General features: G+C 36.8%; 1 protein-coding gene across 1 annotated transcript in view; it reads right to left on the reverse strand.

Moving 5' to 3' along the window:
• The window catches only part of CNTNAP2 (contactin associated protein 2), a 1,164,397-nt gene that overhangs the window by 171,702 nt on the left and 968,403 nt on the right, over window positions 1-24,292 (reverse strand). The window contains exon 15 of the mRNA XM_013955738.2: window positions 13,142-13,269. Within this exon, the coding sequence (XP_013811192.2) occupies window positions 13,142-13,269 (128 nt within the window). The remainder of the gene's footprint in view (window positions 1-13,141; window positions 13,270-24,292) is intronic.

Here is a 24,292-nt window from a genome sequence, read left to right on the forward strand (position 1 = left end):
TGAAATGATTTAATGAGGAAAAAAATAATTGTGTAAAGCAAAGGATTTTCCATTCATCTGCTTTTACTTCTATCTAAACCGATTCAAAGTTAAAATCTTGACTAAAATTATCAGCGTTTCCAAATTTCTTCTCTTTTTGCCTTAAGGAACTTAGTAGGCAACTCACAAAACACAGTTTTCAAGTTTTTAGCACAGAAAAGAGGAGGAATGAAGGGGAAACTCTCCTCTGAAACCTGCTCTCTAAATATTGACTATATGGCACTTTACAGGTTGCAACTTGAATCTGGAAGCCAGCATAGTTAGAAACAGAAATTTTATAGTGGAGGTTCTCCAAGGCATCATCAACAGAAAAGGGAATAAGTAGTACGTGATTCTTCATATTTCTCTTACAGTTTTCTAAATAAGTTTTTTTTCCATGTTTTTTCCCCAAGTTTTTCAGTAGAAGACAAAGGCAGAAGAAAGCATTAAAAAAAAGAAACAGAGGAAAGAAATAGGGGGTTAATTTTTACATTACATACAGCTCTATCTACTTCTCTCAAATTATTGTCATATTCTCTTTCCCCAGTTCAGGCTTCCTTCTAATCAGCTGCACAAAATGTACCGCTTTGCAACCCTCTGCTACTGCTAAAGCATTTGGGGACCATGTCATAAAGCTGTGTGAAAATCTAGAATGACTTACTCCTTTGGGTGAGAATGATCAGGAGACGACCCTCAGAAAATTCTGGCAAGCTGTAATATATAGCCCAAATACTGCGTATATATGCATAGTATGACTTGATGATGCTGTGTTTTGAACAGGAGCTGCCAGAATTCACCCCTACAACTAAAGCATGGGGAGAAGAGCCTGTGAGATGGAGAATCTTTAAAAAGTGCAGCTGCAGTTATGGAATACATAGCTGACTTTCTGTTTTATCCAGTCATTGGACAGAAAAAGTTTAGGTATTTTAAAGTTGCTTTTATTCAGACATAATTAGAGCTAACTTGGTTCCCTAGTACAGAGATCATACGTGCAAGTTTAATGAACATCAAGGGTCCTTAACCTCTTTTCTTCTTCTTTATTAGTTTCTCCATTTTGGTGGCCGGGCATTTCTTAGGGTGACTGAGTCACTGTGTGTGGTGTGCCAGGTGTGGGGTGCTGCGAGCTTAGATGAGCTCCTTTATAACGGGATTTCCTCAGCTCTGCTGCCACTCACTTATCTATGTCTAAATGAGATTGAATTTGCATAACTCATGCATAGTGATGACAGAGCCTGCCCTCACTCTACTTCACCTTCAATCATTTTTTGCCTTTTTCTACTCTTTCTGCTCTTTAAATATCAGTCAGTGCTGCAGGAATACACAGGCCAAAAGTATTAAAATGAGAAGAGTTCTACCTAAAAAATGAATATAGATGATTTCCTCTATTTTAGACCTCATTTTTGGGATTATTCAGACTTACTGGGTGAAATTTAGAGGTGACTCCCCAAGCAATGGACAAGATTCCAGCCAGTTCTCATTCACCAGTTTAGTTGCAGATTCCCTTTTAGTCTCTTATTGCTTTACTGGCATTCTCCTTCTCATCACATCGCTGTGCACTGTGGGTACTGTTTCATCTTCTCATTCTTAGATTTTGTACCCAGTACAATTTCTTTTCTTTGCTATAGGTAAGTGGTAAGATATTAATTTGCATTATAATCACATAGATAGTAAAATGTTTGAAATTATAACTAAAGCACAACTTTAACAGGATTTGAGTTTAATATGAATAGCTACTCTATATCATCTATCAGAATAACAAGTCTTTACTTAAATTCCCTAAGAATTTAGAGACAAGACTTCACGTGAAATGCTTCACATACTTCTTTTTTGCATTAAAGAAGGTAAAATTAACCTGTAATATAATCACAATGATGAGGGGAATTTGAATAAAATTAGCTCTTAATTGCTTTTGAATTCTATATGAATTCTGTATATTGAATTCTATACCTATATATGAGCCATAAGGCTCATAAATTCTCTACGAAGTTTCAGTTTTTTTATTTTACTATCGGTGTGAGAATTGATGATGGGCATTGATTGCCATATGTTTTTATTACTTCAGTAAATACACAAAGAGAGCATGCATAAAAATTATTAGGACTCTGAAGTTCAAACAAACTTCCTCCTGTATACACACATGCATATATAAGTACATCAACATATACATTTAGGTAGAACTGAATGCAGGTGAGAATTAATTAATAGCAGACAGGTTCATTTCTAGCTTAAACCAGATAAAGCGTCTCTGCCACTGTCTGATTTAAATTCGATGAAGAATCTGTATGAGTAATAAGTAGGGCGATGTAAATGGTGAAACTGTGTTATTCCTCCTACCAGTATTCAATACATGTGTAAAACAGATGTGGCTTACATTCTAACAGAAAGTGAAGAGTGTACAGAAAAAGAAATTGGGAGGAAAGCATATATATTCTATCCAGCCTGAACAGGATAGAAGAAAACAGGGTTGGTTAAACTATAACAAGATTCAGTGCTTGCTGTTAAAAAAAGTATCTCCTCTGTATGTTCTAACAAGATCAGTCCCACATAAAGGTTTTTTCTTTTTGTTTCCCTTGAACTACTGACTTGTTTTTTGTACAACCTGTATGGGGCAGTGGTTTTCCCAATATGCCCAATTTATAATTTTAATTTTACTTTACCTTTTCTCTCTTGCACTATTTGCAAGTTCCTGCTGCTTCAGTCACACAGAAAAAGACACATCCTTCTATGTGATCCATATCTGTTTCTGCTCTGTGGGATGGATAATGCTCATCTGGACTCATCTGGAAGATAGTTACCTTTTTTCTATTAAAAAAAATCTTAATTTCTTCTCGAACCTTGTGGAACCATTTCAAAAAGTGAACAGAATAAACCCTTACACTGAGCAGGATATGGCTAGAGAATATTCACACATGGCCTGTGAGTCAATGTGATTTATGTTACAACTGGGTCATGTCACAAGTCTTTTTTCCATGAGTACACTGAGGACTTGCATGCAAAGTTTCTGCTGAAAGAGAATTTCATGGCCAAGTTATAAACCTCAGAAAACACTGGTTTACAGCAGAAAGGCTGACAGTTTATAATCTGTGCATGAACACAGAAAATTTAGCAATTCCTTGTTGGGTTTTAGAGATTATATAAAAAGGACCTTACACTCACGGGGATATGTAGAAAGAGGTTCTTAAAGTTCTCAGTGAACCTCACAGTGCTCTACAGACTATTTCTTCCCAATTTTCCAGGCCAAACTACCTACAGTTAAAAGAGCACAAAGTAACACAAGCAAAGCGTCTAAAATGATTAACTCAGATTATGAAGAACTGAATCACAAAGAAAGAAAAAAATTTTTTGAATTAAAATAATTCCAGCTGTGCATGTTCAAATGATATTAGAAAACAAACAAGCAAATAAACTAAACCTCAGCACAATTCCAAGCTTATCTGGAAATCCAAAGACATACAGGTCTCATCTTTTTTCTGGTACTGTCCACCATGGATCATATACAGTAGAGTTTATCTTGTTGAAATCTTATATAACAGTAAATTATAGTTGAAACTCAAAGGTTTCAGATTTCTGACAGCAGAGAATCCCTTTTGAATGTAATTATAGCACTTTCCATCATTTGCTGCAAATGAAAAAAGACAACAGAACTAGCAGCCAAAACTCCAGGATTTGGAGCACTTTGCTGCCTAGGAAGGATATAATAACACCTATAACAGAAGCCATGAGAAGCCACAGGAAGCCTTTCCTATGTCCTCGTTAAATTTTATGTGCATAGAGTTCAGTGTGAAAGAGGAATGCCCCATATTTAGACACACACTGGAGGTTTTGCAGCTCCTATTTTCAGGGCGGGCAAAGTTTTATTCATGCAGCCAGAAATGGCCAATAATTGTGTGAGACATCTGGCCATGTCCTGCCCTTTATTGGGAGGTAAGAAAAGGCATAGTTTTCTTAGGAATATAAAGTCATTCCAGGATGGCATTCCAACATCGCTCATTGTAGAAAACTTTCCCTCACAAATACTAAAACAAATACTAGTTATATTTCATAATACAAGTAAATTATGCCTGTACAAAACAGAGTTAAATGTGAACAGAAAGAGATAGGCTTAGTCATAGGAAATGAAGTCATTTAAATCAGATATTAAATTACTGTAACAGAGTGGATTTATTTACTTAGAAAGTTTTAGAAGGATGCTCTAGGGGATCATTCTTTTTCTTCTTGGGACTCTGAAAGAAGCAACCTCATATGAAGAATAACCACAGCAATTTGATTAACTGAATTGGATGGTCCCTATAAAAATTATGAGCGGACACTGTTACGCTGTCACTTATTTTATCACCTTCAACAAAATCCACAGAAAAATCAAATGAATTTGAAATACTACTTCTTGGTTGTCAGGCTGCTCTGATTCAAAGGGAACTTTTCTTTCTACTGGTTTGTTGGCAGCATCAGAATTACTGAGATACATTGCTGAGCATAATGTTCTGACTTTCTTTGGAGGAATCTGTACAGATCCCACTTGATAATTTGTAATTGTATCAGCTGTAGCATGAACAATCCAGTGCAACAGACAAATACGTACTGAGGAAACGGCTGTGGAATTTCAGCAGATGATTTTTTATGATTATTTTTGCAGCTACAAGTACTGGGGAAAAATAAAAAGACAAACTCTTACGTGCAGAGCTGATCCAAAGTTTCTGGAAAGTCATGAAAAATTCATGAAAAATAAATCTGAAATTCTTATCATAGAACAGATATTCTGACTTTGCAATTGTTCTATACTTAATATATCTAGCAATAAAAGCAAAAAAAAGGGAAGCATAGAGAAATCTACAGATTTTGATTACAATTTCCTAAACCAAGTAAGAAGGAATTAACACCCCAAACAGGAATGGACTAAGTTTCAGATATGTAATCATGTCATGCCAGTTTCCAGTGGAATCACTGCCTCAAAAGCTTCAAAAAACAATCCGTATATTTTCACATCTAATTATACATTTAAGAGGCCAAGTGCAAGCCCTCAGTCTTTTTTTTTTTTTTTTTAATCATTCATGTTAATTTTCACTTGATATAGTGTTTTCACTTTTAGTAACCTATAATGCAAACCACAATTTTACTAGAACATTGCCTAAGATACAGTAGGAGTAATTCCCTGCTACTGAAATTCCAGTGGGCTGCTTTACCTACTATAAATTGCTGTTCAGCTGGAATACCCCCAGCATACCTTACTGATATATTTAACAATAACATCACTGCTGGCTGATCAGCCCACACATTGCATAGCCTATTAGAGAACTGACCGTGTTCATAAATCTAAATACACAGCTGAAATCTGCAAGCTCACAAAAAGGCAGTGTTATTTTTCCTGAACTTCAGGTAGTGCCATGGCAAAACAAGTTCAGGATGTTGAAAGAACACAAATGTGATGATGAAGAGAAAACTTATTTAACACATCATTAGGTCATCCATGTTAAATAGACTCCTGTTATAAATTTATGCTTTTGAGCAGCATTTGCTTCGTAGGTTTTCTATGACAAAGACTTACTGTACTTGCTGCCAGATAAAGCATGCAGTGATAAAAAAATGATATTGAATTACTGAAAAAAGGGTTATCAAATTTATTATGGGAGTTTTTTGTCAATCTAAAACCCAGCTGAAACTAACTGGAATGGATTCCCTGTCCCCAGAACAATCTAAGTTTAGTTCTGCAGTGCTGTTCTAGAAAACACATCCTCAATTTGGAATGTAATGAAAATGGACGAAGCATGCATAGGAAACAGTGAATTTATGTTTCCTGACAACTAATAATTCTGAGTTACCAGCCTGCACATGAGATACATAGGAAGTAGTTCATTTACAGAGTACAAAAACATACCTCGGCAAGGATATAGGCTTGTGAGCTGTGTTTCTTAGAAATATTTAAAGAGCAGTTTTGACACATACCCATAGTCACCAAAAATGCTCATGTCCAAACCACTGTCTGAGTTATTAAGCCAGCTCGATTAGAATGTTCCAAGAGGAAGTACAAGAGTAACACCAAGAGCGATATTTAGAAGTGAAAGAAAAAAAGTATTAAGTCATGAAAGCAGTAACGATGAGCCATAGTCAAAATCAATGAATAGAAGAACTCAAGATATATTTCCCTAAGGAACACACACATGCGCACACGCACACACACACACACAAAGACAAAATCAATGGACTGATGTAGGAATGGAGTTTTGATTAGTTTCTGAATTTCTGTCATCCGTCAAGGAGATGTTTTTCTCTGTCACTATAGATTCCACATCAACAGTGCTGATATTGGACTACATGAAACCTTAGCTTAGAGAGAACCACAGTAAATGCAGCTGCTCCTTCCTCCCCATTTTGAAGATGAAAGATAATAGCAGTAAAACACGAAAAGTGATTCATGGCTCAGAAATCAAAGTCTCACTGGGAGAGTAAAAACTGTACACCAAAGGAAATGGAAAAAACATAAATCTGAGATGTGTAAAAAAAGCCACCTCTCCCTTAAATTCTGTCTTTCCTCTAGCAGAAATAGGACAAAAGGAAAGTAGACTCAAGGAGAAAGTCAAATCCAGAGCAGAGTAGTCAGTCTGCTCCCCTTGGGGCTTAGAAAGAGCACACTCAAATCAAAATCCTTGGAAGTCCTTGGGAAAAAAAGTCCTTGGATATTCTTAGCAGGCTACAAACACAGGAACTTGAGAAGACCAAGTATTTTCCTAAGGGGCCTGAAAAGAAACTTTTGAAAAGGTGCCAAAAGTCACAAAAATAATTTTGATTCAACATGATTATTGATGAAACCTCTGTGGCAATAGCCCAAAGTTTTGTAATCGAAGCTCTCCAGCTTGGTTTCACAGAGGTAATCAGCAGATCCATTTTAGCAGCCTTCAGCTACCACCTCATGCAGGTCTTAGACCCCAAAACAATTTTGTATCCTAGTTAGAGTCTTCTCTAGAGGGACATTCTTCAACAAGATAAGCGCTTTGCACCATGATAAACCACCACCATACTATGATTCTGAGAACACAGTCTAACATATTCCTACATTCTTTTGAAGACAGAACTACATAAAAAGCATGATGTAACACTAATGAAACTTCCACTAGAATCTATCCTCAGCTGCAGAAGGTAAGCTTTGGTTTAAAATTGATTAACTTTTCTGGTGACATTTATGGTGACACAAGGAAATCATGAACACTGTGAAAAGAACTACACAGTGGACTGGAGTCCATGTATATCAGATATCCTAGTATAATGACAAGGTGAAAGGTACATAAGGAAGCCACAACCCTCTTTCAGTTCTGCTGCAATTCAAAATCCATGTCAGTTAAGTCTACGCTGATAACCACTTGGAAGAATGAGTTACTATAGCAGTATTAACAGCTCTACATTCTTGGAGAACAATACCTCTTCTGGAAAATGGGGTGAGAAGCATCAGTTGAGCAGCTGAGCAGTACTTCTCTCCTGAAAGCTGCAGACTATCCACTACCATAGAATTTCTTCTCAGAAAGTCCTTCACATTATTGCTGACACTCACACAGCTGAAAATGCATCTCAGTTACCCTTCTTTATTGGCAACACATACTCTGCCTATGGCCTCTGGAAATAGAAGCAGTTTATTGTTACCCTTAGGCTTTTTTACATCTGAACAACTGAAATACAGTTGTATTGTTGATTAGGATTGACATTGTGGAATTTTGGAATGGCAGTAAGTGAAATGTTATCAGAGGACTTGAGCACAGTAACTCCAATGTTATTGGAGTCCCTGAGGACTCCAAGCTCCAGGATGTGTACGTTGAGTCTTATGTTTTCTGGGAACAGTTTGCTTGTATTTGTCAAATGTCTCTATGGGTTCCCAAACATGTTCCTGGAAAACTGTTCCTCTTTGTTTATGAATTCTGTACCTGCTCCCTTTCTAGAGAATGATCTCTCTCTGTTCATAGATTCTAGAAATCATATGAGCCTGCAAAATTGTAAGATAGCTCTGAGCACTCCTTGTGATTCATCAGAGAATAAAAGAGCTGATCTGCTCAGTGAGCTGTATCCTATCTGCTGATCTGAGCCCAAGGGCTACACATGAAGAGGTGGCAATATTTTGGTTTGCGGTTTAATAATTCTTTGGAAGCCCATACTGCTGTACCTGGGTTTGGTTTTATTTCAAGCTGAAGTACTCATTGCAAGAGAGAACCATCCTTGAACTGGTGTTGTTCAGAGGACACCAAACTGTACATGAAAATAAAAATCTAACTTCTCCTATTACATAAAAGTATTAACAAAATCAAATTCATAAAGACAGAAATATAGAATTTGTCCAAATAAAAAAGTCTAATGATATCACCCAAGAACTGCTTTCAGACTTTGTCTGGTGAACTTCCACTGCTCTCATGGCTATCAGTCCTGGGGCTGCTGATGTAACAAAACAGTAGTGCTGACTTTGAACAGTGTCTTGTCCTCTGCCTTGTTTTCAGCATATATTTGCTTGAGAGAGTATTTATTAATGCTAAAACTCTGTGCACTTTTGTGGTGGCTGTCACATTCTCTGACTCTGAAAAGACCTGACCAGATTAGTTATGTACAACCTGATCTAAGCTTTTCTGGATTTAAAGATCCTTGGAAAAATGATCAGATATGATCTCAGAATGTTCTTTTTCCTCATGAAAAAGAGATTGTGTTTAACAATGAGATCACCTAGTACCGAACTGGCTGTGCGTGCCATCTGATCACATTGAATCTATTATGACATACAATAATTAGCCTGAGGAGTCTTAGTGGAAATGGAACAGAGTGGAGTGGAAATGGAGTGGGAATGGAGAAACCGCTTCTTTATTTGCTTGTTATGCCCAGTGTTGTGGAAGACAGGGGAGGTCAAAGGTATTCTGTCCTTTATGGCTCTATACAGTGTGTGAAGAGATACAGGGAACAGCTGCACAATTAATAGATACTACTTTTCAAAACAGACACATAGAAAACAACAGGCCAAAAGTGGGATCCAGTCTGAAATGCAGTCAGAGGAGATGCAGAGTTGATTCTATAAGACATGAAGAATGATCCGGATTTCTTACCATAGCCTCTTTGCATTACAGTGAAGCAACATAAAGAGATAGGCAAAATCTTTCTGTTACTGGCTTGGACAATGACAAATGCAATGGAGTTGAGGACTCCGTGTGCTATTGCATTAGTATTAATACAACTGTAATATGTCTGTAAAGTCACAAAGGTACTTGAAGAGCAAAGATGATATATAGTAGCTTTTCATCAGCCCTTTTTTATATCTTGCATAGGACATCTTCCCTTGAGAAAAAGAGCAGTCTCCAATACTACTATGGAGTCAAAGGGCTGGGGAATGCCAAAGTTACATAGACACTTTGCTTTTCCTGTTTCTATTTTTGATTCCAGTTCAGCTTAGATGAACTTGAGAATCTCCACTAATGATCTGTCTTTGCCATTTTATAAATACAACACTCATACAGCAATGGCAGGAGGAAACTTTCGCTTGAAATCTGGATAGGCTTGACATTTGCTGAAAACCATTGCTTGATCTTTAGATGCAATACACTGCCAAAATAACACTTTGCAGAATATCCTGGTTATGCACCTGTTCTCCATAACATTGGATAAGTCTGCCCTACTGCTAGGACTCCACTTAGAAAAAATCATGTGATATTTAGAAAGCGTTTCTCAACACTAAGCTAATAAATGGAAAGGAGAGACCTTGGGTATTTTATTCAAGGTACAAGACAGGCCCCAGGCAAGATTCATGGGCTTTTTGCCACAATGACCAGATGGATATACGAGAGTCATCATCATTCTGGTGGAACACTGCACCTTAAGCAGATCTTGAGAGGGGTAAAAAAAGCTCTTTTTGCTGACTATTTTTTATGATGTAGATATTGTTTTGTGACTCACAGTCAAAAATGAAAAATATTTTTGCAACACAAAGATGACTAATGACGCATGGCCAAGTTTTCTGATTTTAGTTCCAGCAATAGCCACAGTCCAAGATTGCCCAAAGCAGCTGTAATCAGGTCATAAATCAGGGGAATAGAATAATGAAAATGTCATTTGTGGGACCAAAATAAAATCTATATTTCTGAAGGAAGAATCTCAATCTAGTAATTTTTGCAATAGGAGAACAATTATAATTCAGCAGTAAGTGCACTACATTCCTAATGTTTCACGGTTTGTGTCAGACAAATGACACTGAGATGAATGATTTTCAGATTTACTTTAGTCAATCAATAATGTAAGAATGGTTAATTAGTGTGGCCCAAACTGATAAATTGATTCTTTAAGAATTCGTGTCTTTCAAAGCTCTCATATTGCTGCTGAAAAGTCAGTTAGGCTGGGTATAGGAGGAAGCAAACTGCATGAGGGAACACATATTTTTACTTTCTTTAGTATCGCTTGCCCTCAAATACCATGCTTTCAGCTTTCTGTCCTTACAGAGTGCAAAGGACAGCAGCTCTGTAGCTTGTACTCTTACAGCTCTCAGGTACAGTTGTGACTGAGCCTAGATTACATATCAGTGTCTCCAGATGTGACACAGAAGTAGATATGAACTTGATGGCAAATGATACTGCAATTCTGATTTGAGAATGGGGCCCCTCATGTGCTGCAAAATATTCCTGGACTACTTGTTGATACATCACATGCCACAGACAACCCTCAGGGCAATGGGATGTCTTCACAGGACTGGCAGGCTCTACTACCACACTGAGAAATCCTCTTAAATAGATACATTTTTATTTGACTGGTAAGGCATTCTTACCTTTTCCACTTCCTTCCAACCAGACCAAAAATCTATATTTCTTTCCCCGTCTTCATACCTCTAACTGAATTTAATTTACCACCCTCAATAAATGATACAATGATAGCTACATACAAAATATGTGTGACTGAACTTCTGCCATGTCAAAAGAGTCAAAATCTTTAGTGTTAATAATGACATTTTGATGCGTGAAATACATCAAGATATGGATTAATTCAATTTTCTGAAATCCCTTTATAAATTCAACATTTTGGCTCTTTGTTCACTTTGGAACAAAAACACATTTTGAAATTTTGGAATTTCCCACAGAAAATTTTTCCAGCAAGCCCTAATCTATGGTGAGATAGTACTGGCCTGAGGTACAGCAACTGTTATATAGGGTCAAAAAAGAACACGAAGGAGAATGTGTAGGGAATGATATGGGATTATCAGAGCTGGGCATTGACAAAGAATTCAGGCTGAGCAGCCAACACCTATAAATGTAAAATGGGAGCTTTTATTAACTGCAATGAACAGAGGGGTTTATTCTTCCCTGTGAGAAAACTTATACCAGCTTCTTGACAATAATATGTGGTCATGGAAATAAATACAAATATTCATAGGCAAAGCTTTTTTATAAACTAAATCATATCTGTAAAGTTCAAACAGAAAATTCAATTAATTGGGGCATTAGGAATACACTCATTCAGTTCCCCAAATGGCTCTTCTACTCAGTACATTCTAATAAAGACTACTGTCAGCTCTAATGAGGTTTCATTCATATTGATATTTAGAAATGGCTCACACGCTAGAGATTTGTATTTATAGTAGCACTCATGTTCAGGATATGAAGAATACATGTGCAAGAAAGATGCTATTTGTTATTTCTTAGTCATCAGTTGTAACAGTCTATTATGAAAATGTTTGTCAAATATAGTTGAGAAACAAACAAGCAAAAAAGTGACTTGTGATTAGTCCAAAACCATAAATAACAAGCATCAAATAGGTGATGTGAAAGTTTGCAAATATCCCATTAAATTTGTTTCTGCTCATTATGTATCAGACTCATTAACAAAAGCTGGCGGGATTATATGTGCTTCCCAGAAAGACCACAAACAGAAAAACAGGCTAAGTACATTCAATCATATCAGTGAGCAATGGCCTACAGTTTCAAGCATTGGATTGGGACCCAGAAAACTCTCTTTTATACTTGCCCTGCTGGATGACTTTGAATACACATTTTCCTCTCAGTTCAGATTAATTACTTTAGCTTAAAGCAGGGATAATGATACCGACCTTTATAAAGTACTTAGAAACATGCAAATGCAAAGCATGCAGCTGCAACGGGGCAGAGGAGGGAGGACAGCCCAAGTCCATGTTGGACACTGTTTAGAGCCATGTTGTTCAACTTAAATAATATTATGCTCATCCCTTCAATATTTTTACATTGCTGCAATCTCATAGGCTGAGTTATAATACTCTTTGGCTATATCCGAGGATAGATTATGCAAATAGTAGTTATCGTAAATGAAACCAGGCAACCTTTCCTCATTGCACCTCTTATAATACTATCTCATCCAAATACAGAGAATAATGAGTGTGCCAATAGCATATAGTTTTAAGTTTTTCAAGCATGGCTGAAAAAGGCCTTAGACAGTTGCTCTGCTTTCAGTGGTGAATTTCATCCTGTGAAATACAAAATAGATTGAAGGAAGAGTACAATTCTCTTAACTGCATCCCTACATTTTTTCCCTGTGAAGTGGAAATTTCATCCATTATACTGATTTGCTCTATCACCTGCTGCTCAAACTGGAGGATGTATACCTCCTATTCAGAACTCAACCTGGAAACAAGACACTGCTACAGAAAATAACCCTTGTTTTACATGGAAACATCTAGCCCTGATATGGATAACACTTGATAACAATCTTGTCAAACTTTATACAGCTGCAATCAAAGCTTACGGTGATATGTTTTGCCATCCTGCTACTATTTTTATATCTATAAACACAGTTTACAGTGATATACAATGTTAATGGCACTGAAAACACCACTCAACAAAAGCACAGATGTTGAGAGCTGTTCTTATGCAATCTGTATTACTGTTTATATCTACATAAACTTGGTTGAATAATCAAAGTTGCCATATTTACCATAAAAGAAAGACAAATATCCACATTTTAAATGACAAGATAAGCCGTTATGCATGCAGTTTCATAGACAAAATTTCTCAAATCACGTCATGCTTTCATAGAAAAAAGTCTCTGTGCAGACAGCTACTTCAAATCTACATGGGAGGTCTACAAAGTCAGCAATTTACAGCTATGTTTGCTTTCTACTCAGGAGCGAGTAGAAGAAAACCAGCCAACTTACGATCTCCTTGACAATGAACGGGACCCACAGATATCTTGGCCTCGGAGCCAGGTCGGTCAATGTCTCCCACCACTATTTGACTCACTGGGAGGTGCTCTTTGTATGACAACATCCCAGTGTCTTGTCTCCTGAATTACAGAGAAAGAGAAAAAAAAGAAATTAATTGTGAAATATATAAAAATAAAATATAAAAATAAAAAATATTTTCCTCCATTGTGATTATAGTCCAATGACCTAATCATTGAAAGAATAGATACGCAATAACCAATACAATTTTATCCTCTAAAAATGGGTCTCAAATGGCATGTGCTTGTCTACTATACCAATAATAGTGCTTGTTTACTAAAAAGCAGTTGGATAGCAGCTACTGTCACATAGGAACAAAATCAGATTAACAGCTTTTGTCACGGTCAGTCCTGGGCTGAGCTTGAATTGTATGTGTCTTCCTGCTTTTTAGACTGACCAGCTCTGTACCAGCTGGGCAACAGGTCACTGTTGATTTCTTTGCTGATGTCTTGTAAGAGGAAAACAAGAAATACTAACACTTTCTAGAAGTGTATCATTTTTGCTCCAACTGTAGCCAGTTACTATCCTAAAGATACAACCTCACATACCAAGCAAACTGCTTCCACTGCATGCAATATTTTTAGTATTATACTAATAAAAAAGAGAAAATAAGGAATAATTATATGATAAGACTTATCATCTTAGTCCTGTCATTTCAAGCATTAAGTGTCTAAGTCCAAAAACCTACATTCGAGAATCTAACAAGTATGTAGCTGCTGCTCAATCCTTGAGTCCCACATTTTAGTTAGCAAGATTCCTAAAATTCAATTTATAGTCACATCTAGAAGCTCCTCATTTCAACTGCACTGAGCAACCTGGTACCTTTTTCTTGCCTAGACCAAATCACTATGCACAGATATACCATTTTTTCTTTACCATTTCAGAATCTGATTCCAGTTGGCATATTGAAGGCTGTTCCTTCCAAACAGAAAATAAAACAAAACAAATTTAATTAGCTACCTCTCAGTCAGGTGCTTTTTTGTTTGTTTGTTTTACATAAACACATGGGAAGCCAGAAACAGCCATACAGGAAAATGTACTCTAAGTACTGTTAAGATGATACTTTTTGAAACGGAAGAAAGTTAGAGGAGGCAAAATGAGTTCTGTTCTTCTCTTTTTTTTCTTTCTTTCTTTTAAGTTGTGCCTTTCCATGTTATTCAGTGTCTAAAGTAGCCAACTTTTGAATCTAGAAATTAATTTCTTTGTTCAACAATAACATAAGATGAGGGATGAGTTCAGGTTCCAGAAAAGATACTGAAGTGCATAACATGAATATAATTGGGAATTGGAAAGGATTTCAGGAACCTGAAAGTCTTTTTCATCTCTGACTTGGATGACTCCATGATCTGAATCATTAGATCACTATTAACTGGGAAGCACAGCATGTATTTGCTTGATCTGCAATAATGCTCAGAGTTTTTCACTAGCCCAGATACAGTGTCTCCAGTCACCAGTCTCACTGAGTCCTTCTAAAGAGATGGACGATAAAACACTTTTTAAAAGAAAAGCCACAAAAGTAATTAAGAAAATAACCATCACTTTTTAGAATGACAGCTCATTGGAACTGGAGTCTGTTCTCTGTGATGAAGGGAGTAATCAGAGATTTAATGACTGCAGTTTTGAAAAAGTCAAGTGTTTTTAGAAAATAAGGGAGGAGTATTTTCTTAAACCTGTATATTCTTCCCCTTCAGAGCACTTGCCTATCACCCTGGGCCCTTTGTATTGCTGAGATCATTAACCGTTTGTGGTTAGACACAGCTATACTAGATGCTATGAACAGAGGCTGTCGAGACTGCTACAGGGGACTGCTAGAAAAGAAGGAAAATGAAGAGGAGTAACCCTTAAGGGTTTCTCCTGCACACTCTGCTAGGTTGTAGCATACCACTTTTCATCTATAGGTTGCAATGCCCTTTGCAATGGTATCATTACCTTCATCTCGTAGACAGGAGATATAAGAACAGTGAGATTAAAGACTTTCTCTTTAAGAAAAAAACAGAGTGAATAGCAAAGCCAGGTTCATAATCCTAGTGTCCCATCCCTGCTAAACACCTGTATCTATGGGACCTACTCCCTTCTAATAGAGGATAAATGTAGGTCATCACTTTACTCTTCCTGAGATTTTCCTCTGAGAAGGGCTTTCTCTGCTGATTGCTACTCTTTCAAAGAAAGCTTTAAAGATGGAGCCATCTTTTTAAAATAATGAATTCTTCAAAGAATGGTAAAAAGAAAACTACTGGCATTCCACTTCTTTCCTTCCTCTCTCACAAAAAGAGCTAATATTTCAGCTACATATAAGAATGTCAAAGGGCAGTCCTTTTCCTGTCACCAGTAACTTTCACTGCTTTCAAGGAAATAAAAAGGAGTAGTAATGGTTTGCCCCCTCTTCTTTAATGATCATTTTTCTACTAATTTTAATGGTTTATTTATGTATTTAAGGATATGATTACTGTAAAGCTGTTGCCATGGTAATAAAACTAAACATTATAGTTATTTTCAGGAATAGCCTTATTTTCTTGTAATTGGTTACTTGTCTCATCTTTGTAGGAAATACTTTCTCCTCTGCAGAGAAGCCATTGAGTGGTGAGAGTACCAGACTGCGAGCTGGGAGAACTGAGCTGACTTTTCTCTACCAGAACCCGTACAGTTCATTTGCTCTTAACAAAAAAGGGATAATGGTAGCTTTTGCCCCATATGTGCACTGAAAAGACAAATACACTTGAGAAACTGCATGACTGTATTATGCTTTTCTGAGGTACTTGTAGTTCCTGAGGACATACTGATCAGTGCTGACAAAGTCAAAAAAGTTATAAACCAAAGACTGATTATAATGCTGACTTTGTACTACACACTCAGAAATAATCACAGCTGGAACACTCAATTCCTAGAAGTGATAGTGCTTCTGCTGGTATTTAAAAACTTTGTATATTAAGAGGGTGGAGAAAGTCTCTGAAGTTTTTCCTCACCAAAAAAAATCCCCTTAAGATAAAAAAGATTAAATTCAGAGTGTGTCATATTCCTATTAATAACCAAATGGGAGATGAATGAATCTGATCAAACCCTGTAATTATTACCACGGGATATTGATGAAATCTCAGTGTAATTTTCTATTTCTAATTTCTGTTCCTATATATAAAAGTCTGCAAAGTGCTTCAGGGTCCCTTTGAATGAAAGCAGCAGATATTAGTGTAAGATTTATCATTGTTTTCATTAAGATCATCTACTTACTCTTTATAAGCATCCAGTGGTTTGTAAAAAAATGCATTGTGCATATGTCAGCAAATGACTTATTCAAAGTAATGATAATATTCTGTACTGCTATTAATTTGTTTATATAATGATTTTACATAAACAGACTTCTGATACAGGAGTCATTTATCTTCTCCAATTTTGTTAGACATCAGTAAAGGTACTGCACTTAATTATCAGTCCTGTCCTACACAGAATAACACATAAAGAATGTACTATTAGGAACAGATTTACTTTTAAAGATATGCTTACATGACCTGAGGAACTAGAATTGTTTTGAGAATGCAAATCAGACACTTACTGGATTGAACGGCAGTATTAAACAGGTATTATAAAATTATTATTAGTGATTTGAAGAATATAAACTCACAAGTATTTCCATTCTAAGGGTATATAATTGTCCACTTCTCACAAGACCCAACTTTTTAATATGGAAGCACCTTTGCTGTAATCCCTGAATTTCCATAACCTGAGAGAGGTATAAAACAGTTCAGTTCAGCTAATATCTGCAAAAGTACATCCATAAAAAAACATTGTGGAGGGTACAGATGTACCAAGCATTAGTGTTTTCTTTCTTCCAAAAATATTTGGCAAGAATTTTATTTAAATTAGAACTGCTAAGAAGAACTAATATTACAGCGACTTTAATGAACAATGCAATTTTGGCAGCAGTCTCAATAATCTGGAAGCTAGTTACTTGCAGATACATAAACTGTAATTCACAGGATTAAAAACAGGACAAACAAAAGCCAGGATTAAAGCAGAACTAGCTAACTTTTGAAAGGTTTTGATAAAATTTCGTTAACTTTTTTATATACATACTATGCAGCACCAAAAATGTACTTTTAGATACAGCCTGTTCCTAGGGCACTGTCCTTCTTGCAAATTGAAAAGTGCCAACAATATATGGCAGGCGGAGAACTTTCATTCCCGCTCGAATTGGCTCTTCTCAGGGACTCAGATAGATCTCCTGCATGTCCTACATGTCTTGTCACCTCACATCCCCTTATAGAGTAAGTTGGAGCTAATGACTCACCCTTGATCTGGCTGCCAAGGGGTATTATGGAAAACTTCACATTACTATATAGGATCATAAAAACTGACAGAAAAACATAACTCAGTTCTAGGTTTTTACCACACTGGCATCAGAAGGGCCGAGGTAGTATTAAATACACTGTTCTTATATTCCTAGCAGCAAAAAGAAGGAAAAGTTTGAACTCTTACCATCAAGATTGTTCTTAAGTTATTTCCTACACAGTTTTACTTACTGAAGAGGAGCGATCAGACAGTTCACCCTTTCTTCCACTAAAATATAAATCTATTCCATTGCTAATATTTGTGGTTTGAGCTTCCTTTTAGTATTGTTTATGATTCAGTTTTACAAGACACTAAGGTCTCGGGTCCCAAAATGGATGCATGTCTAATTACATACCGAAGTGCTTTTCTGTCTTGGGTCCTCTGTGATCCCCAGCTAGTGGATTCACTTTACAAGTCCAGCTCTGCTTTAGTGCGGTAGCTTCCTCTCCAGCACAGTGGTAAAAAAGGAGAGAGGAAAGTGCCACCATCTTTTGGAATATTTGCTTATTTGTCACATAATCAGTACTTTTATTAGGTAAGCAAAGCCCGTGTGCAGCTAGAGCTGCTAGCCATAGGCAAACCCAGGTTTGCAAAGGTTTTGTTTCGTTTTAGTGGAAAATGCAGATGCAAAACAGGGAAGCAGTTTGGATTTTTTTTGGAGAGCACTCACCTCCTGCAAATCTACAACAATATGATCAAAGACTATTTCATCCCAGCACCCAGATTACAAACATAAACAAGTCCCTCCTTTGACATGTTTTAGTAAAGAGAAATTATATCAAAGACATGATGCTGACTGTGCAGCAGACATAAGTAATCCTTGTTAGAAATTTAAAAAGATTGTATAGATTAAAAGGTCTTAACACATAAGCATCATATTCACAAATAGTCCCACTAGGAGAAAGAAAAACAAAGTTAAGATTCCCTTAATGACAATGAGCTGTGTGAAAAATCATTGGAATTTGCATTTAGCACAAGTGACTCTAACATTTCAATGTGAACTTCAATGTTTCTTCTTTTCAAATTAACCAGTTTAAGTTAACCATATGGAGACCAGTTTAATTCACATTTTATCTCTGGGCTAGAGACTTAGATCTCCTTTTTCCACTTTAAGAACTGTCTATCTTTCCCCTGGCCTTTAAGTTGAAAAAGCTTTAAAATTATATTATAAAATAAATTTGCCCCTTTAGACACCTCTCAAATCTTGTTATAATCCTTTAACACCAACCCTCTTAATTAAATCCAGGTTAATTTGAATTATTACAAACATCCTTATGAGGATTATATGCTTTAGTAGTGATCAGAAAATGAATACTTGATGAGGTATAGAGTATATAATTCATAAACTTGGTAATAAAATTCATAATGTTACTTTTCAAAGTTAATAATGTCTAGATTTTGTTTTTTTAAGAATCTTGGACATCATGAGTCTTTTAAAGACAGTGCATCCAAACAACACTTTTCAGTAAGATCAGGCATGTGGGATTGAACTGAACACTTTCAGATGCCTGGTGATAGAACTCCATATCACTGTGGAGTTTATGCAAGAGCTTCTGTGAAAGTTTTGCAGTTAAGAAGTTAACATGAAGCCTGCTCCATTTCTTTCCTTTTCTCTGCTTGGCGAGAGGTGAGACACAGAATCCATGCAAATTCAGAAGGAACCTCAAAGTCCAGAAAATATCCCAATGATCTCACATATCAGAAAGGAGATTTAGAGAGTTTAGATTGGTTCTACAGGACTCTTGCTTGAAAGGATTGCTGGACTTTCCTCTCAAAGGAGAATCTCTGAGAAACTGAATAATCACAGCAAAAAGCAAATACTGGAGATGCCTAACTGGGCCACCTGCTCTTTTGAACAATTGAGCTCAACTTCAGGGAAAAATCGGTTTTTCCAAAGGATTTGTTCACATTTTCCTTCCAAAGAAATAGTGGAGATGGGCCCAAATCCACAACGCTAAAAAGAATTCCAGTCCATTTTTAACAATTTTTAAATGCTTTGTTTTATGATGGAAATGTAAGAAATGATGTTCTAAACAGGTGTAATCAAAAGAAGGACACAAATTAAACAGTCCATTCAATTATTCAGAGGGTTTAACATGTTCTAGAAAGTAAAATGCCTGCTTCCTAATCAGTGTGACACTGCAACCTGCATCCATTCCATCATCCATTCACAAATTCCGAAACTTCCGATCAAACAGCAAACTACCTCAGCTCAGAGGAAAAAAAAAAAAAAAACAGGAAGAACCCTACTGAGTATTACCATCTGTTTCAAATAGTCTCTAATTTTATAACCCCAAGCATTTTTTATTACATTTTTTGTACATCTGAATGCATTATACCTAACATCATGACTGTCACTAACAGGAAGTGTAACATTTTACTGTGTGCACACCAGAAGTGATTATCTAATGAAATGTATACTTTTAACATCTGTACTATTGTATGTATTACTTTAAGATTTTTGCAGATATATATGATGAATTCCTTGCAGTTATCTATTTAACTAATTATCCCAAGCATTGGGATCATGTATCAAACTATCACACCAAATGTGCTTTTGGCAGGATTTTTTAAGGCACGGGGATCTGTACTGGAAGAAATATTAAAAATCTCAGAGCAGCAGCTCAGAGGTTTCATTTCTTGGAGCTTTTGACAGCTTTGACAGTTTTATTTCATATGACTGAAAGAGCTAAATAAAAATAATTGAGTATGGCACAGCAAAATAACAGATGGTTATATTTAAGGCTGACTTCAGCCCATATATGCCTATTGGCTTCAATAGGGTACTAACATGCATAAGTTAGTTTAGAATGTGGGCCAGAAAATTTAATGAAGTATGTGACTTTCTGCACTTAGGAAATTTCAGAAAAAATTGGTTTTTTAAACATCTACCATTCCTCCAACCCTTTCATTGGAATATTGGCAACTTTCTGGATCGCTTCTGCATCAGGGAACAGGAGTTACCAGTCTTTCTTCTAGCTACTGCAAGAGAGTGCAAACTAAACTGCACAGCATGTTCTAGCTTTTGTACTTGTTTGCCTCAAAATCTCTCAGAAAGATCGTTTCAGCTCTTTTACTCCCATTTTTTTCCTTTTAACTCTGCCAAGTGTTCCCTTGGAGAGTTCATCCTTATGCATCACATCCATGGATATTCCTCCTACAAGACTGAAATCCACAGTGAAGCTTGGCTGTTTCCTTCCTTTCCTCACTTCACTCCTGCCTCCTTAGTCTCCATCTCTTGATTGCTCCATCTGCCATGTATGCAGTTGCTAACTTTATTTGGAATCTGATTTACCTCAATGTCTATAGACCAATATCCAATTTAACATGTAATCTGTCTTTTCACAGGGAAATCCAGTGCACACGATTATTCATTGAAGGAAGTTCATGAGGAAAATGCTGTTAATGATAACATGGCAAATATTCCCTTTCTCATAGCCAGCATTGCTTCACCCAAAAGCACCATGGTGAACATGAGTGCTGTAATTTAGCTCAGTTCTTCAGTTGCTTCTGTAACTACAGCACCCCATAATTTTGGGAAAAACGTAGGTTGCAACTTGGGGCAGGATGTTTGATTAGATAATCTCACAAAATCTCCTTCATCCATATGATAAGTAGATCTTCCAAATTTATATCTCCTGGTATTTTCAAGCATTTTTCATGCACACCCTCTTCTTTGCCTTTATGTTTTAAACTATTGTTTCAGCTGGACTTGTTTAGTCTTAATATAGAGGATATCTGAGCCCTTTTAGCCTTACTTTTGGGTTTCTTTCAAAATAGAGGTTGTTAGTAAGCACAAAGCTGTCTCACATGAAAAATTATATACTCTGGTGTGCCGGGTTCTACTTTCTGTAAAAAATTACATTTTTTTTACTTCTGTATCACAGGTGACATTTTCGGAAACACAGAATAATTACGTTACTTGCTAACCATCACGTGGGACATAAACATACAAGATGCCAGTATTCCTGTTCCAAACAATAAACTCAGTAACTAACAAAGAGACAAAAGGTGGGGAAAAAGTAATGTCATACACTATTAAAAGTAAAATTCCAAGAGAATGGACTACTAAACTATTCATTTCTTTTCTATAAAGGCCCCAACCCAGCCTGGACTGAACCTTAAGAAAATTTAAGTATTTGAGTCTATTTTTCAGTAAGCTCTTTCTATTCTGCCTGAACTCAACCTTTACATATAAAAACACAACATCTTATTTTCTGTATCTACAAAATGCTTCAGTTCTCATTCTTGAAATACTGTATAAGACCCAAGACTATCCAAAGAAGACCCAAGTTATCCGTCAGTCCTTATTCAGAGGTAGCTATCACATTGTACTTTAATTTTCTCTCCAGTCCCATCCTTCAGCTCCAGGAGAGAGTTTCCTATTTTACTTTCACGGGTGAGGGGAAGGAGGGAAACCAACAAGAGTGATGATTCTCTCAAACGGTCACTTATCACAGCAGGACAGGGGGCCAGTTTTACCGATTCCCTATTATGTGCCAGAGAGCTTGTACATATGCTTGTGGCTTCTTACTCAGCATGAAGACTACTTAACCTACTGCTGCCCAGAGCTGGAATAGATGAAATCATTATTTTTTCTCTTCAGACCTACCTAATAAATAGAGAGATTGTTTCTAGCTGTAAAATAAATGCTGCCTTTTCCTAACTGCTTAAAAACATCTCTTCATAATATAGTGAAGTCAGGTTAATGCTGCTGCTTCTTCTTCTTTTTTCTTTTTGAAAGAACTATGACAGTTAGACTCTTTAAATTAACCAGTAACTTGCAAGAACATGGGGAACAAACAGCTTTTTTAAACATCAAGCTATGTCAAAGCCAAATGGAAGAAGAAATTTGTAACAGCCATGGCTAAAAACCACAAACCTCAAAAGAAAATCCAACAAAAGACCTTGAAGGATTATCTACAAATTGTGCTATAAACATAATGTGTAATGTTGCTATATCTACTGAGGAAGGAAAGCGGTGCCAATTATCATGAAAGCTCTTTAGTTAGAAGAAGAATTAAATATCCATCTATACAACATTTTAAATGCACCCCCATTCATCACAATTATTTGGCACTGTCTGCTCCAAGATGTACAAGCACACTGAAAGCAATGGTGCAGCATAGAGGTAATTAACAGATGTCTTTTTTTCATTATGTAAACACTGTGCTATAAAGCATAAGCAAAACATGGTTACTTGTCATTTTCCCTCTGCTTGTAAACACTGACATATGTCTGTAAGAATTAATTTCATTTCAATCAGTCTTTTTTCAGTGCTTTTGCAGATGACCTTGTTCTGGAATGAAATGCTACCTGATCCATGGGTTGAACTTTTTATGGCCTTTTCATGTTTTTATGATACCCTTTCCTCTTGTTTGTGTGTGTATATACCCACACATATACATTGTGCCAGTAACAGGGGAAATCAGAAAGGACACTAAACAAGGGACTTGGTGAAGTTTTAAAAAATTGTATTCCTGCAATATGTGCGACTGTGTCATGGCTTCTGCAGTGCTTTAGTTAGTCTCTTTTGCAGGCATTGCACTTACTCAAAGCATTATGAGACACAGGAGTGACTGAGACCAGGACTTGGGCTAGAGGGAAAGTATTACCTTTTATACTCCCTTGTTATTAAAAATTAGGCCAAATTCAGAAGCCCTTGTGTAGAAAAATCTCAGGCCATTTTGCTGCAGTTCCACTGACTGTAGAATAGCAAGTATTTGTCTAGCATGTTGTTGACCATACTTATACAAGATTAGTGACCTATTCATTCGCCACATTACTCCACTTTATTGCTTCCATGGATTTCCACTATCCTTCTTGTTAGCCTCTTCTCTTCTTATATTACACATAACCACTCTTTCCTCCACTGAAATGAAGTTAGCAGAATTCACCATTCATTGCCTAACGCAATGCACCCTGAGCTAAGCCCTTCTTTTCCTAGCACAATCCTTAAGATGGATCCCCCAAATAAAGAAATCTCCCTGTAAGACTTTTTCCTTTGCCGCATGCTGCCGTGTTAGTGCATGTGCTATCATGGCCCTGAGTGCATGGACTGCAAAAGCTCTGGCCCCAGGTCTCCAGCAACCCAAGACAGTAGGGTCATGGCCAAAAGAGGATGATGATGAAGTGGGTGTGAAGTCCTAATTCCCCTCTAACCAGAGGAGCGGTGCCTTTCAGGATGCCAAGCAGTCCTGGGCAGGCTTTGCGGGGAATCTGACCCTGAAGCAACCAGGTCACGCTTCTCTGATCTCTCAGGCAGTGACTCTGACACACTTTTATCAGCATTAGGGAAAAGACAGAAATTAGAATGCAACAGTTTGGGTTCAGAGGCCTAGGTCCCACAGCATCTGTAGCTGATGCACACAGGGCCCTGACAATGCAGTGCTGCACTTTAACAGAATAAATATTTTAATTTGCCAACTGTTGATGTATTTTTTTTCTTTCTTGATGGCTTAAATGTAGTTAATGCAGATGCTTCTTACCTTAAAATAAAAGCCTATGAGATAAAAGTTGCCCCACGGACATAGCTATACTGGGAAATTTATCACTTCTGCCAGTGAGCAAAGACCACACAGCCAATGCTTGCAGAGGCTGCAGTAACTGAGGACAGCTCTGTAGTACTGCAGGCAGCCACACTGCCTAATCCTCTTCAGAAACACATCATATCCTGATTTAGAAAGCATTTGTCTGCTCTGCCCCAATACTCATCTGAAATCTGTTCCAGAACTGCTGCAATGGCTAGAAATCCTAATTTCC

The sequence above is a fragment of the Apteryx mantelli genome, chromosome 2 (assembly GCF_036417845.1).
Source record: "Apteryx mantelli isolate bAptMan1 chromosome 2, bAptMan1.hap1, whole genome shotgun sequence".
Taxonomy (NCBI): domain Eukaryota; kingdom Metazoa; phylum Chordata; class Aves; order Apterygiformes; family Apterygidae; genus Apteryx; species Apteryx mantelli.